This window comes from Acytostelium subglobosum, assembly GCF_000787575.1.
Source record: "Acytostelium subglobosum LB1 DNA, scaffold: scaffold12, whole genome shotgun sequence".
NCBI lineage: Eukaryota > Evosea > Eumycetozoa > Acytosteliales > Acytosteliaceae > Acytostelium > Acytostelium subglobosum.
The window spans coordinates 52,488-68,930 of NW_012236521.1; the positions used below are offsets into that span (position 1 = coordinate 52,488).

At 44.7% G+C, this 16,443-nt stretch overlaps 5 protein-coding genes across 5 annotated transcripts; all 5 read right to left on the reverse strand.

Moving 5' to 3' along the window:
- Nucleotides 1–182: 182 nt before the first annotated feature.
- SAMD00019534_063230 (hypothetical protein) lies at nt 183–1,322 on the reverse strand (the record flags this gene model as incomplete). The annotated part of the gene is made up of 2 exons (XM_012898143.1): nt 183–595; nt 677–1,322. The coding sequence occupies 2 exons, from the start codon at nt 1,320–1,322 to the stop codon at nt 183–185; spliced, it is 1,059 nt and encodes a 352-aa protein (XP_012753597.1).
- Nucleotides 1,323–3,132: 1,810 nt separating this feature from the next.
- SAMD00019534_063240 (hypothetical protein) lies at nt 3,133–4,179 on the reverse strand (the record flags this gene model as incomplete). Its single annotated transcript, XM_012898144.1, has 3 exons — nt 3,133–3,836; nt 3,910–4,096; nt 4,162–4,179. The coding sequence occupies 3 exons, from the start codon at nt 4,177–4,179 to the stop codon at nt 3,133–3,135; spliced, it is 909 nt and encodes a 302-aa protein (XP_012753598.1).
- A 518-nt stretch (nt 4,180–4,697) lies between these two features.
- SAMD00019534_063250 (hypothetical protein) lies at nt 4,698–4,961 on the reverse strand (the record flags this gene model as incomplete). The annotated part of the gene is made up of 2 exons (XM_012898145.1): nt 4,698–4,819; nt 4,883–4,961. The coding sequence occupies 2 exons, from the start codon at nt 4,959–4,961 to the stop codon at nt 4,698–4,700; spliced, it is 201 nt and encodes a 66-aa protein (XP_012753599.1).
- A 423-nt stretch (nt 4,962–5,384) lies between these two features.
- On the reverse strand, nt 5,385–10,570 carry SAMD00019534_063260 (hypothetical protein; the record flags this gene model as incomplete). The annotated part of the gene is made up of 5 exons (XM_012898146.1): nt 5,385–7,919; nt 7,992–8,626; nt 8,696–9,026; nt 9,100–10,278; nt 10,367–10,570. 5 exons carry the CDS (start codon nt 10,568–10,570, stop codon nt 5,385–5,387), a joined length of 4,884 nt encoding a protein of 1,627 aa, XP_012753600.1.
- A 1,732-nt stretch (nt 10,571–12,302) lies between these two features.
- Nucleotides 12,303–15,735, reverse strand: SAMD00019534_063270 (hypothetical protein; the record flags this gene model as incomplete). The annotated part of the gene is made up of 7 exons (XM_012898147.1): nt 12,303–12,377; nt 12,455–13,543; nt 13,619–13,783; nt 13,876–13,963; nt 14,049–14,235; nt 14,313–14,862; nt 14,944–15,735. The coding sequence occupies 7 exons, from the start codon at nt 15,733–15,735 to the stop codon at nt 12,303–12,305; spliced, it is 2,946 nt and encodes a 981-aa protein (XP_012753601.1).
- Nucleotides 15,736–16,443: the final 708 nt, after the last annotated feature.

The following is a 16,443-nucleotide window of genomic DNA, read 5'->3' on the forward strand; positions in this document are numbered from 1 at the left end:
TAGCAATGCATTCATTACCTGGGACCGACTGGTCATTTCTAATAAATATAGTTTGATGATACTTTATTGAATACCCTTATGATGTGTACCAATGGAGGTCTATTTGATTAAAAGGTGTATGATGAGTTAGGAAGGAAAAAGGAAAGAATGTAGGAAGAGGCAGTATTGTAGTAGTAGTATCTTTATGACTTGATGGAGCCAATGAGAGAACCCATCTTGCAATAGTCGCCAGCTTGGACATTGAATTCAAAGTCCTCAGCCTCAAAGATGAGAACGACGGTGCTGCCAAGATGGAATTGACCAATCTCTTGACCCTTGACTTGCTCGACAGGGTGCTCGTACTCTCTGTCGTAGGAGTGGCTGCCGACACCCTTCATCGAGAAGTATTCCAAATTCTTGCATCTAAAGTCACGTGTGATCCTGTTCGAGTTGACCTCGTCAAAGCTGAGCGAGATCGAGCCTACATTGTATGCTCCCACGGCGGTCAGTGAGTAGAATCCCTGTGTCCAGTCGCCCATTAGAACGATCCTCTCGTTCAATGCGAACAGACTGGGAATTAACTTAAGGAATGGTTTATTTACAGGGAAGAGAGTGCCTGTAAATGTTTGATTGAGTGAGTGGATGTTAGCAAGTGATGATTACGGGATGAGAGGGAGATTGATTGATTGATAGTTACCTGGGAAGTGGCTTCTTTTGTTGATGGTCCAATCCTCGGAGGAGTGGATACGATGGTAGTCGCCTGGACTGAGGTATAAGATACATTGGTACAGCTTGGTGTTTGAACGTTGCAATAGAGATGATGGCTCACAACCGAGGAATTGTTGTAGCGAGTATGTGACACCTTTGACCTGCTCCACCTTGTCACCGAGGACCTCGCCACAGGCGAGCACACGGCCGTCCACGGGACTGACCATGCCGCCCTCGGCAATTGGGCGAGTGCCCTCCTTGATGGGTCGTGAGAAGAACTCTGCAAGCGATGGGTAGGTGTCCAGTGGTGCGGGGATCTCGTCCATGTTGCACTTGAATGTGTAGGCCCAAGCCGAGTAGAGTGGCGAGCGAAGGGCAACAGGCAGACGACGACGGTTGACCAGGCCCCATATGTAGGAAGCGGTGACGCCCAGCAAGTCCCAGCGGATAAGTTGAGGTGGCTTCTTAATTGGCAGGCGACGGATCATTGACCATCCCTTCCTCGTTATATTCTGTGATGAGCGCAACAATGACTTTGGGATCACTGATACGAATCTGAGTGGGTTGCGGCTTGCCGGTGCTGCTGTTGCATTATTTGCCGCGGCTGTTGCCGTTGAAGTATTCTTCTTTGTCATTATTATTATTATTATTTGTTAAGTAATGTTATTATTTGTTTGTTTGAAGTGTGTGATAATATTGAATGATGTGTGTTGTGTGTGTGAGAGTCAGAAGATAATTGTCGACGATGCAAAGTTGACAACTGTTCGATAGAAAAGTCAAAATGAGAGGGGGGGTAAGATGTGTGAATAGATAGATAATCAAACAAATAATAAATAATAATAATTGATTGAATGAATGATGAATAAAAGTACGAAGAAATCAAATGATTGTTGTTATTGTTGTTATTGACATTGTAGGTAGAGGTAGTAGGAACAATCATACTCACCACAACTACAAACAAAACCGAACAATAATATTAATATCAGCACCAAAAAAACATTAACAACGATGTCCTTCTTGGGGTAATTTTGGCTACAACCACATACCCAAGATTCATGGGAAAATAGCATTTCACCTTAACTTTCGTAGGCGTCACAACCAAGATGCGTCGCCCATCTTCTAAATCAACGACAAACGACACCTATTTTGATTTTTTGAGTTATGTTGTAGCATTGTTGTTGGGTGTCCGACATCGGAGAGCCATGATGATGGAGACGATTCTTTACAAAGAATGTTATCTTTCTTTATCTCTCGCTTAATTATTATTATTAATACAAAGTTATACAAAGATGATTGGGTATGAAGAAGGAAGATTTAGATATCAATCTTCAATCTATTAATAACAAGAATGTTAAGGAGGTTGATATAAGCATCAACATGGAGTAATGCAGTGGAGTTGGATGATTGAGTAACACCTGATGTGGTATTCTTTGATTGGACCTGTCCATTGTTGCTCATTTGGTTGTTGGAGGTCATTCCAGAGAGATTGGCAAGTGATTCTAAATTTGTTACATCATTGTTAATAATGGAACAACTCAATAATTGTTGTTGTTGTTGGTACTTACTGTACAGCATTTTAGATTGATTAATTGATTAGACTTTAGATATTTGGATTGATTTGATATCTTCTGGGATTGATATTGGTGGCCTTAAATAGTTGATTGGATTGTCCAAGGATACTTTTGACAGCTAGCTCATCATTATAATTCAACAATCAGTTAGAGTTATTTTTAATCATTCATGGTATCCTTATCCAGTATCAATCGTATTAAGTACATTCACTTAAATTGTACAGTCAGGTGATATAATATCACAGTCTGTCAAACCAACACTCTGGATCAGTTGATTAATCACCCACACTCAACCCCATCTTGATGTTCAGTAAGTTTCCCACATCGACAAGTTGATTAATTAAATGATTATGCGAACTGGAGAAGAGTTAGAGACATCTGATTGATTGACCAGCCAGCCAATCCAGCCAGCATCCAGTCTGCCAGACAACTGGCGAACCAGACAGACAGCCAAGTGTACATGTACAAATCAGTGATGCGGGCATTTATTGTTGGCAACAATGTGATTGAGGAGTATTGGTGGACTTAGTGCTGACAAGGTTGTCGTTGTAATTGAGTCCTTCGTTGAGGTTATTCCATTACAAGTCATTACAGGTCATCGCTATTCCTAAGTTCTATCTCTTCACATATATGTGGTGTGTTGCCAACACACTATCCACTGCTATCCTACCGCCTCGAATGATATCTCTGCTCAGATTCATTCGGAATTGGCTGTAGTATAGGTTGTTGTTGTTGTTGTTGTGGAAGTGCATTTGCTCGCTGTTGTCTGTCTGGTTGATTGATTGATTGTTGATTGGTTGATTGTTACTTTTTTTTGATTGATTGGTACAGATTTGATTGATTGATGGTGATAGGATGGTTTGTTCCATGTTGATTAGAAGTCAAAGTTCTGGTTGGGTTTGACCTCGATGATTGTTGGGTTGGGCAGGATCACTGACTTGTTCTCGCCAGGCTCACATGCGAGGACACGACCGATGATCCATGCGGGTTGCTTGTCAACCTCCTCGATCTCGCTGATCAACTCCTTGGCGGCTGCCTCTGGCATGGCAATGAGAAGACCACCACTGGTCTCGGCTGAGAGACCGCTGGTCAACTTCCAGTTGTTGCCCAAGTGCTCGTCAATCTTACGCATGCCTTCAATGATTGGCAGGGTGTGGATCTCAAAGATGACGGGTTGCAGTTGGTTCTTGGCGAGGTTGTCAGAGTGACCGGCAATACCAAAGCCCGTCACATCAGTGCAGGCGTGGGCATGGTACTTCCTCATGAGACGTGCACCAGTGCGATTGAGACGGGCCATCGACTTGGTGGCGTAGGCAAAGGCTGTTCTCGCCTCCTCGTGTGTAGCGATGGTCTCGATCTTTTGCCACTTCTCTGGCTGTCTGATCCATTGGTGGAAGTTGGCGCACACCTGAGTGCCCAGTGGCTTGGTCAGCACGAGCACATCACCAGGTACTGCGTTAACAGGCATGATCATGTCTTCATTCTTTACAACTGATGTGGCAACACCTCCAATGATTGGCCATGGATTCTTGACGGTCTGACCTCCTCTAACCTTGGTACCGGCTAGTTTGCAGTGATCTTTGTTGTTATTGTGTATACATGTATATGTTAGATGATGCGCTCGTTGGGTATTGCACGAAATGTTACTTACCGTTGAAGCCTTCAATAAGACCACGGGTACTCCAAGCTCTATCCTCAACAGACATATCAGTTGAGGCAGCAAGTAGCATGAGCATGTTGTCACATTCATCGATACCGAACGAATAGAGATCAGACAATACGTTGGCACAGGCAATCTTACCCATCAAGTAAGGGTCGTCGACATTGGGGAAGAAGAACTAGTTATGATTGTTAGAGAGATGAGTGAGTGAGATGATAATGAATGAATGAGGGGTGTACATACATCAGTAGTTGTAACCATCACTATACCGGGGAACTTTGTTGGGACTATAGCACAATCGAAACCTATACCATCACCGATACCTTCGAGAAGGGCGAGCAGTTCCTTCTGAGGTATCTTACAGCCTCACCCTTTGAGGCGAGTGTAGTCTGTAAGCCTACACTGTAGTTCGTCTAACTTGCTGGTCATTGTTGTTGTTGTCTAGACAATAACAAAGTCAGTCAGTAAGTCAGTATGTATATGTATGTCAAGTATAAGTGTAGAGACAAAGGCAAATGATTGAGTTTGATATGAACATGGGAAGGATACACACACTTTTCAATTTGGAATGCTTCCATTTGAAGTTCAATATTGAATATGATTGAATAGAGAGGGTAATACAATAATATTCTGGAGAGATGTGATTTATTAGGATAAATGAATCATCCAATAAATAGTTGGTTTGTTGATTGGTTGAGGGTCACTGACACCTACTAGATATCTTGGACATTGGGAGTAGTGGGAGCCAGTAGTTGAAACCGTTGGACAGTTGAAGGAGTTCATGAGCTGGTGTCTCCAGAGGAGCCAAAGTCACCAGTAGAGCTGCCACTCATATCACCAGACATAGGGTCACTGCCAGAGAAACTTCCACTGGAGTCACTACCAGAAGTATCGTCACCAGCTATGAAATAGCTGGTTAGTAAGTGCTGATTGATCTAGCAAACTTGAAAGTACTTCTACTTACACTGGGCACGGATTGTTCCAAGGAACACGAGGACAGCAAGGACAACTAAAAGATAGATATTAAGTTTGAGAGAAAACATGATTGTTTGATAATAATTGGTAGTTGATAGAGTATTCTAATATTATTAGAGATAGAGTTGGAAGTAACAAGTAATTGAATGATTGAATGAATGAATGTAAGAGTAGAACAGTTCTATTTATAATTGAATGAATGAGTGGAAAGAGAGTGAAGGTATGAATGATAGGACACATTTATAAGTATGGTTTATACATAATAGGTAATATTACCTGATTTGGTACAAAGGGTGATCTGAAACCACATCGATGCTACTACGCATCTACAAGCCAAAAAAGGTTATGTTTACCAAACCTAGACATCAACTCCATCTCGAGAATCTATAATGGGAAGTGGTATGAAGGTCTGTTCATGCATTCATCCATGCATCCATGTATCAAGTGCGTGCAGTGAGTGAACAAGGGTAAGGGTAAGGGTAAAGGGTTGTTTATTGGCCTCTGCTGGCCCTGACCTTCTTCTTGCGCTTCCCTTTGGTCGATGCCTTGGGTCGGTCCTGTTCGTCTTCTTCTTGCTCGTCTTCTTCTTCTTCTGTGGATGGCGTCGACGATTCCTCTTGCTCTTGCTCTGGATCATCTTCCTGCTTGGCTGCTGGTTCATCACCAGCATCACCACTTTCGTCCATCTCAGTTACTCGCTTTGCTGTCTGTTCAGTTGCTTCTACTTCATCTTCCACTTGCTCGTCGGTGTCTTGATCAGCCTCGTGTTCTTCGTTGTTGTCCTCTGGCTTCACATCGGGTGGCATCTCAGTAACGATATTGAGGATCTTTGGTTGAGAGCTGTCAGGAGATGGCTCTTCATCGTAGTGCAACTCCAATGTCTGGCCTTTCTCTACTCCTTCTTCTTCTTCTTCCTCTTGCTCTGTATCACCTTCATGCTCGCCACCATCACCTCCTTGTTGTTGTTGCTGTTGTCCCATGTCTTCATCCTCTTCGATCTCTTTGACTCTTGATGTAACTCTTTGCTCCTCTTCCTCATCTTCTTCCTCTGATGTCATGACCAGTGGCTCGACAGGCTCCTCATCTTCGTCATAGTCCTCAAAGTCGCTGTCCTCGTCGTCGTCCTCAAAGTCATCCTTGAACCTTAGTGCTGGCTTCTTTTGAGCTTGTGATGGAGGTGCAGTGGTCATTGGTTTGGCGCTAGTATCATCGTCGTCGTCAGAGTCCAAGGAGATGGGCTGGTCCTCTGTGCCATTGGTAAGTAGTTCTTGGTCATCAGATCCACCGTAGCCTCCATCCTGATCGTAGCCTATATCGTCGTCGTCTTCTTCCGCTTCCTCTTCTTCCTCGTCCGAACCGCTGGACCATATTTTCTTGAGGTACGAAGGTGGCTCGTTGGGGACGTCGTTGTGAATGATCATATCGTCGTCTTCGTCATAGACAGCGTCCTCATCCTCTTCAGAGTTGTCGTCATCAAAGTCGTCCATCATTTGCATGTTGTTGCTGTAGTTGTAGCCGCTGCCGATATTATATGTGTCGTCATCCTCGTCCTCCTCGCCCTCTTCGCCATCAAAGTCATCCTCTTCTTCATACTCGTCCTCACCGTAGTCCTCAACCTCCTTCTTCTCTAGGGCCTCAATCCACCTTATGCTATTGTTGTCCTCTTGGAAGTTGACATTCTTCTTCTTGGATGGCGTGCCCTGAACCTTCATCGCCGACTTGAGTGGTCGCATGATTATGGGTGACGAGGTTCCATTGCTGTCATCCTGGGAGGTGATGGATGACGAGCGGTCTTGCTCCTCGTCACTGTCGTTGGGTGGTGTTCGGAACTGGGCTGGCTCATCAACATGTTGAGACTCAGCGTGCGCCACTGTATCTGCCAGCGGCATGATGTAATCCATGTAGCTGTCGGCGGGTGGGTTGTAGACCATGTCCGTGTCCAAGGTGATATTGTCGTCGTCTTCCATCTGCTCGTGTAGTTGTTGCTGTTGTTGCTGTTGCTGTTGCTGATGCTGCTGGTAGTCCATCTCCTCTTCGTAGGGTGGAGCGGGTGGATAATCCTTCATCTGGACGTTGGGGATCTCGAAGCCCCTGAATGTGTCTGTATCCAGGCCCTTGGCGGCAAAGTCCAGAGTGTCGTTGTATAGCTTGGTGATTGGCTTCTCCAATATCCTTGGTGGATACATGAATGACTTTGCTTGTTGCTGTTGTGGTTGTTGTTGTTGCTGTTGTCTCTGTTGCATTCTCATCACTGAACGAGGCAAGTCTGGAATGTCCTCAGCAGCAGATGATTGTTGTTGTTGCTGCTGTTGACTCTCGCGATCGCTAAACTGTTGTTGCTTGGGCAGTGACTGCTCCACGCTGCCAATAAAGTGTCTGATCGAGTCAAAGCCAGCGGCGCTGCCCAGCTGGTGCTGGACGCTGCAGCCCTCTGCAATGCGACCTCTGCGCACCATGTACAATGGCACGAGTGCGGCGGCATTGATTGTGTACAGGTAGTGGACAAAGCATTGGTCCTCAAAGTCATCGAGGTGCATCTCCATCACCTTGTCCAGCTTGCGTTCCTTCTTGCAGTGATCAAACAACAGTGTGGCGAGCTGCTCGGTCTGTGTCAGAGGGAGCGTGGGGAACCTGCTTCGGAAGGCGCGCTCCAACAGGAATGCCTCGACCAGGCATCCGTTGGCCAGGAGGATCCTCATCGCCAGGACGGCTTCCTTGATGTCCTTGGGCTCAAAGCCTATGCTCTTCATGAACATGATGGCGCAACGATGTGCCTTGTAGATGTAGAAGCGCGAGAGGATGTGGTAGGCGTACCTCTTGGCCTTCTTTGAGTGGTTGAGATGGTGGAGAGATGTGTGCATCGAGACCATTACGTCGCCCTCCATCAATGGCGCTGAGTCCAACTCCCAGATGCCTTGGACAAAGTTGGTGCTCCATGGCGACAAATAGAATGTGGATTCAAACGACTGAAGGACTTCATATGGCACGATATCCACAACAGTCAAGTCCAAGAGGATGTAGTAGACCTGGATGATTGATTGATTGAGATGGTTAATATGTTGGCCAATCTTGACTGGTCTGGCAGGATGGATGCTTACTATTTCGATCAGCCTGTTGATCTTCATGGCTGGGTTCTTGAATAGATCAAAGAAGTGCTTCAGCTGAAGGCTTGACGTGGGCGGGTAGGACTCATTGAGGTTGAGTCGTTGGTAGAGTATATCGATGAGTAGACCGTCATCGGTCTGAATGTCGCCGGCTGCTGGACGCAGGTTGGAGGCAGCCATGGTCTCCCTCAGTTGTTGACGCTCGTTGGCCGTCACCTTGGATGGCATCAGCTCCATACGCGCTATAACATCTTGGCGGAAGAGACCCTTGGAGGAGGCCCACTTGATGATCTCGAGGTATTGTATGGACATGCGCACTGCATCGTACTTGCTTTGCAGATGTGGCGTGACCTGCTTTGTCTTGCTCTCGGCCATGTATCGCTCGCACAGGCATTCAAACACAGCAAACACGTCCAGCATGCGAACGTAAGTCGACTCGAGCTTGATCTGCAGTCTCGCAGATGCGTTGTCCGCGGCAGTTGATGTGAACACCTCGACAACATCATATCCATTGTCGAGTTTAACAAAGTAGTCCCATGCCAACTCCAACACTGGCTTTGGATTGACGAGGAAGTACTTGACCTGGATGATACCCTCAATGTCTCGTGATTGTTGGCTATCTTGGACATCTATGATGTTCAGTTGCCATTGAAGAGTTAGTGCATGGGTAAGCATGGGATATGGTCAAAGTTACCTACAATCAATGACTAATGAGAACAAGTTGTTGTCCAGGGCAAAGAGAATGAGGTCGTTCCTCTGCTGCACCGGGTCGGACTTGGCGGTGGTGAAGATGCCGACGTCGAGGAAGCGCTGGTAGAGCTGTTGTGGCGCAGCAAAGACGGGCGACCCACCCTTGGCCATCAGGCCGATGGCACGCTCCTGTGGGTTTTGGTAGTCGTATGTACATATGGAGACATCGGTCAGCAACGTCATGCTGAAGCTGGGATGATCGATGGCCAACAATGGCGCATTTTCCTCTTTCTCCTCGAATATCCTTCGCGACACTGATGTCTGGTTAAGCCAGAATGCCTGTAACGATTGGAGTGATTGATTGAGTAAGTGATTGATTGTTGGCAAGATGAACATCATGAACTGGACTTACATTGAATGAACAATTGATCGATGTATCTGTTAGATGAATTAGGTATCTATTGCGGAATGATGGATTGTTGTCGACACGCTCGAATGTGTTTAGGTCAAAGATGCTGATGTGGAGAGAGGAGCTGCGAGGGGAGTCGTCCAGACGGAAGACAAAGATGGAGACGGAACGAGGGAGGCTTGCGTCCTCCGAGATGTTGTGGTTCTCGTGCAGATAGCCCATGTACAGGAGTTTGCCTGTCTGCTCGGCCGATTCGCGCTCGCTTGCCGATGTCACCACGTCGAGATGGAGGTTCTCCACGTCCTGCAGCGAGCCCATGCTCTTAGAGGCCACCGCTGACGAGTTGCTAAAGATCAGCTTGTATAATACAATGGATGGTGCCAGGTGATCTCGTCCAACCCAGAGGTAGGCCATGCAGCCGGCCGCGTCGTCCTCCAGGTCCTGGAAGAGGAACTGTGTGACGGGGCTGCGATAGTCCTTGAGCGCCGAGCTGTAGACTGGGCGCAGAGTTTCGCTGGAGAACAGCTGGAAGCAGCCATTGCTGTAGCCGACGGCCAGTGTGTTGAGCGGCTGGAAGTAGGCGATGGCCGTCACCGAGACGTTGGCCATGCGCGACGTCTGCACGTGTGAGTGGGGGTCGCGGGCGTTCACCACCAGGCCCTGAGTCTGCGCGTCGACCGGGTATCTAAACGATGGGTTGTTGCCATGCTCCACTTCGCCAGACTGGGGCAGGACCACTGAAGGTATCAGCGTGCTGTTGTTGGCCTGCTGCCAGAATTGATTGGCGTCGTACGTGGCTGGGTCCAACTGAAACAGTGAATGAACACTACCTATTGACGTCGTCCTATTGTTGATGCTGTTACTGTTGTTGTTGAATATGATGCGATTGAAGCATAGATCTATGAGGATGGTCTGGGCCGATGATTGAGTGCCGATGGCCACTGGGCATCTGAGTCGCGAGACAAAGTCTGGCGTTGAGCAGGACGAAGCAGTGACTGCTACCGATGAGTTGTTGTCCAACTGTCTAATGAATGAGATCACGCCCTGTATCTCTATCGACAACAATGTGCCTCCAATCTGGCAATCCAACAGCTTCAACTGCGACGAATGTCCATCAGACACAGCCGCCAACAAGTATATAATGCCATCATGTTTGAACTCTGACACTGTCTTGACCATCATCTTTAGTGATTGATTGGTATGCGAGCGAGCGAGTGAGTGATTGTTAGTATCGAGACAGGCAGGAGCATGTTCATCAAGTACTACATACCTCGCGTTGATTGTCAACGAAGCACCATGTTGTGAGACGGTAGCCTGTGGCGCATTCAAATAGGAACAGTTCATTGTCGTCAAAGAAGTAGGATGACTTGCCATCTGATGTTATATATGAAGTTGATGGTCTAGTATGTTGTTGCTTTAATTGTTGCGGTTGTTGCTGATCAATCATCATTGTGGAGCTACCACTACTAAACATATCGGGTGCAGTTGATGGCAGTGGATAAAAGGGGACAGTTCGTTTGCTTATCAGCAATATATTATCATCATTATCATCATGATTGATGACTCCATTACTGTTGTTGTTGTTGTTATTGAGCATTGTATATCGATTGTGTTTGATTTGATTGACTGACTGACTAACTGACTGACTTATCGATCGATCGACTGATGGATGAGATATAAGAAGGTGCAAGGTTGTATCAACCCTATGATATCATTAACAACAAATGATATCACTTCACTCGATCCTTTTGTCTTATATATATATATATACTTGTATGTATAATTATAATTACTCGCGAGTAAGTTCAGATGCAAGTGATCATCACTTTCCCTCGCTTTTCAAAACACCTCCTTCATCATTTGATAAATGAAAAAATTTGATAAACTTACACCATTCATTGACTTCCCATTCAATCAACATCAAGACATTAGTAATACTTGTAAGTATTAAAGCTTAATATGAGTATTGTTCATTCAATGGAAATACTATTTGATCAATATTGTTAATCTCGGTATCATCATCTCAACCGAATATTGAAATGATTACAAATACGTTTGTCTGAGGGTTATATATGAATATGTGTGAGTGATTGAGTGAGTGAGTGAGTTTGATCAATACTTGAATCCAGTTACACTTATGGTAATCCTTTCTCAATATAATTGCCATTTTGTATCGATATTAATATAATCAATCAATCAATCAATAAATCATTCACCAAATAAATAAAATAAATCATTATCAATATTATTAATATAATCAATCAACTAATCAATAATTAAAATATCTTTAATAATAATGAAGAAAATATTTATATTATTTTTTATTGTTTTGGTTATGTTAACCATTATTAATGCTAGACCTCTCAGATTGTGCACCACAGGAAGATTTAACTTTGTTTCCTCCAAATCACCTTGTCCAGAAGGATTTACATCCATGCGTGCCACCTCTAAACCCTTGCCAGTATTCTGTTACAAGTTGAATGTTACCAAAGAAGAATTCGAAAGATACTCAATTGAACTGGCTAATATTAAGGGTGCAGGAGGAAAAGAATTCTACTATACTAATTGTGGACCGGAATTTAATTTCGAACCCAATGAATGTAATGAGAATCCAAAGAATATGGTCTATCAAGTCTCTGGTTTCAACTATTGTCATGATTTCATTAATCCTGAATGTACTGGAGATTATACTTTAATTCCAAAAAGAGAATATATTAATGGTACTTCTTTCCAATGTTTCAAAATAAAATAAATATTTATATTAATATTTGGAAGTTTGTTTATCTTTAAGTTTAAAAGGTGGATGGAGGTGTATCCTAGGAACTCGGACATTTGTGCAATACCGAGCGGGTACTTGATATTATATTGATGGTGAGCAAGCTCAACAACGTCAATAGTTATCCCTCTACAATAAATACATAATTTCTTATTAGTCCTCAAACTTGTTGGGACAGAAAGATATTAAGCTTTCTAGAACAGATACTACACTTGATCAAAGCAATTATGCTTTGAGAAGTGAAGAATACTAAACCTGTCAACGAGCCTTTAAATAATTATTTCCATCCAACATTATCCATTGGTCAAAATTTCATCAATCCAACATCTTGTGAATTGTGATTGGATTCTGGAAATATAAATAATTGATTGATTTTATTGACAAACAATCAACAATCAAATATATAGACAAAGGAAGAATAATGGAAGGTTCATTCGAATATAGTCTGAACATACTTGAGGAACCTGACTCGATAATCCTTTGGACTGATCGCTGATATTTGTGTCTATGTTTGTGATTGATCATGGTTAGTGTGTGTACCAAGTCATCAATCAATCAATCAATCAATCATAGTGAACATACCTTGTCAAACAAAACAGACTTGATGGCATGCTCTCCTCGCTTCTTGAAGTCGTAGGTGGTCAGAGTGTCGACCAGACCAATAAAATATACAGTGCCCTCCTCGAATCGTAATGAATCGTCGAGCTCGTCGCTCTCCTCGATGCTGTGCTCGTCTGTTGTCGTCGTTGTCGTCGTAGTAGTCGTGGTGCCACTTGTCCTCTCTTCGCTGACAATCACCTTGACTCTATTCTCACCAATTGATAATGTTGATCTTGCTGGTCTACTGCTACTACTACTGCTACTACTTGTGCCTGTACTCGCAAAACCACCAGTACTGTCCACAACATTACCACTGCTTGGCACTGGCGAGATAGTCTTGCCATTGCGAATGGGTATTACTTGCATTGGCTTCTGCATACATGACAGCATTCCATGCCCATCCTTCTTAAAGAATGAGATGTCCTTCTGTTGTGTGTTTGATGTTCTCTTGGTTGTTGTTGATGAGGAGGAGTATGGGACGCCGGCGATAGGTGGTAGCCTCAGCCTGTTGTTGTTGCTGCTGCTGCCACCACTACCCGAGTCAGGACTACTATTGTTGTTGCTCTCTGATTCGAATGTTGCTGTGGAGTGACTTGGGATGTGAATGCCCAAGAGTAGACTGTAGTCGCAGATGAAGTGGTTGACCATCCACTCGGTGTCCACGTCCAGTTGCGCCACCATCAGCTTCTTGAACGGGCCGACGTATATCTTTCGTTTGAGATTCAGGTCCTTGAGAGTGTGATTGATTGGATCGTCCAACTCATCGACATCCACGTATCTGCCAACAGTGGATCCCTTGAGATCATATCGTTCATGCAACTCAATCTGAGGTGTGCTGTAGAATAGGTTCTCCATGATGACAAATACAACATCTCTGTCTCTTGTGACCACTGACTCTCCTGACTGGCTAGGTTGTTGTTGTTGTGAGATGTTACCATCGGACGAGTTACGTCCTGCCACGTTTGGACTTGGTGAGAGGCTAGACCCTGCTCCACCAATATGTAGCTTGCCCTTTAACCTATAAAGTCCAAAGAATCGAGGCAGCAAGTTGTTCGGGTACTTGGTGATGTGCTGTTCATTGATTGATTGAATGAAGGAGTTAGTATGATTGATGAATGATTGAATGAATGGCATCCAACAACTCACTTGGTAATAGGATGAGAATATCTTTGTGAATGTGATAAACTCATTGTTTGGTATCGTCTTGATGAAGTATCGATTGTCCAATGATCTAAAGAAGAAGCTTCCACTCCTGCCAATAGTAGTGACCTCTTCAAACTCTGATATACCATTACTACTACTACTTGACTTCTACATAAGTGTGTGACCGGGTTTGATGTGTCAGTGATTCAATCAATCAATCAATCAATCAGTGAGGTATCTCCGTCACATGACACACTTACAAGGAAGTTTTCCAGCATGTAGAACTTCTTGATGTTGTTGAATACATTGGGAGAGTAGCATGTGAATGTCCAGTTTGATTGATAGTCGCTGGTTGTGAGTGTGGAAGAGAATGATTAAGTAAGTGAGTGGAATGATTCCAGGATGATTGATTGATTGAGTGGATGCAACATACTCTGTGATATCGTATTGTACTTCTTTGGTAAAGTCCTCTGGTGTAACAGGTGGCAATTCAGTATCTGTTGTATCCAGCATCTTCTTGAAACCAGACGATAGCAATGATATCCATGTGTTTGTCTCCACCTTGGAGTTATTCTTCTTCTTCTGTGACGTTGCAGGTGATTTGTATATTGACTCCTCGACTATATATACACGTCCGGACGATTGAGCACGTTAGTGAATGATTGAATGGTCAATGGATTGATCGAACTATACATACTTAATGCCTTGGAATACTTTAAAAAGGTGAATGGAGATGAGACAAACTTGACAGCATTGGATGTGAGTGAGGATGTTGGAGAGGTGGGCGTGGATGAGGAGGAGGTGGACGAGGTGAGTCCAGTGCCTGCACAGCTGTTTCTTGGTGATGAAGACCGACTGCTGCCACCGCCATCGCCACTGCTACCCGACGACGAGATGGACGTGCGCAGACTGATCTTGCTGAACAACTGAGTGGTTTGCACCTTTCCAATGAACTGACTGAACGTCGTTGGCTGCTGGTTGAGGAATGACTCGATGTCGGGTGACTGCATCGTCGATATGGGCGACTTGAGATAGTTGAAGAACTTGCGCTGTGAGTCGGGCCGTGAGGTGTCTGGTGTCTTGGTCTGCTGATGGTAGTCCTGCACGGTGATCTGTGCTTCGCTAAACAGTATGTTTGACACCTCCTTGCATGTCAAGCACTCCTTGCCCGTCAATATAAACATTCTATTCTCGCTGTCGCCAAGCATGTTGCCATTATTAGGGGAGTGATGTTCCCTGTCACATATCTACAAAGGGGTGGCGTGATTGGTGAGTGAGTGGGATGATTCCCCAGTGGATGTGGCGTGATCGTTGCTCCATCAACATACCTGTAATACCAACTCGACAATGACCTTTACAAAGTCGTCACAATCAAGCCAGAAGCAGCCTTCGTCTTGGTCGTCGTTGATGAGGAGCTCGATGGCCCCGTTGTGATTGGGCGGTCCGACGAATAGCCACTGCATGAGGGCCGAGTAGAATAGGAAGCTGGTGGAGATTCCTTCAAAGATCGATTCAATGGACTTGGGCGAGGACGTTGTGAACAGGTCCTCCTCCACGCCCATCGGGAATGCCAGCACGACATTGGTGGTGGCGGCGGCAAAGCAACAACGCGACACAATATCCAGCTGATCGAATAGGTTGCCATACTCTGCCCACTCGCAGCATATCACAACAATGTCCTTGTCGCGTAGCACGTCCACCACCACGGCCATCACCTTGGCCAACTCCTCCTGATTGACTGATGCCGACATGTTTGGTCCACTCCTTGTCCAACATCTTGATAATGCCACAGATGTTGTTTCGATCTGAGGATGATCTGTTGCTGTTGTCGCAGATGATGTTGACGTTGAAGATGATGATGAAGTTGATAATGTCGCCGCTGCTGTACCATTGCCACCACCACTACCATCTGTTAATAAGACCTGATATACCTTGCACTCAAACTGTATCAGCACACTTGACAAGAGGTTGGCGAGGAATGAGCCTTCGTCTCCGACAACTACTACTCTTCGTCCGTTTAACATTGATTTCTTTGTCTTTTGGTCTCTGATGATAATGCCAGCCTGTTTGAACAACTGAGTGTTCTTGAACTTGGACCTGAATCGATTGAACTGTAACATTCTTCTTGCCGTTGGGATGTTATTGTCTAGGTCAAGTCAAGGTCTCGCTACACGAGTTGGGTTGGTGTGTTGGTGGGTTGTGTTGGGTTGTCGGGCTTGCTTGCTTGCTGCTCCCTTGATGGCCAATTGATTGACTGATTGATTGATTGAATACACTGATGTACAACAACAATAATAAATAATAATAATAATAATAATAAATAAGGGATGGACCAGGTGTGATTGTGTATCGTGTCCTTGTTTGCTTGCTTGCTTGCTGGAATGAACTGTACAGTTGCAATGCGCACACTTGCTCGGTCGGTGCGATGCAAATGCTATCTTTATACAGATACTATGTTGTTGAACGGCAAGTGATGGTCCCAGACATTGAATGAATGAATGAGATGGATGGGATGAATGAATGCAAAGACTCAAGCACACAACCACTGAATAGTGTGAAAGTTGGTCCACTATTCTTTGATAAAAAACCTGTTTGTTTGGGTTTATGCTAACACAATGATGAGTGAGACTCGACAACAAGCATCGGGTTCAGGTGGTTTGATGACAACACCCACCATTGGTGTCTTGTCATCCCATCAAATGATTGATTGTCTGATTTATTAATTGATTGATTGACAATACCACCAAGTGGCTTTGGTGAAGAAAGTTCGATACCAGATACCCCATCACGATGATGATGGAACATATCTCTGGGGCCAGTGACACACA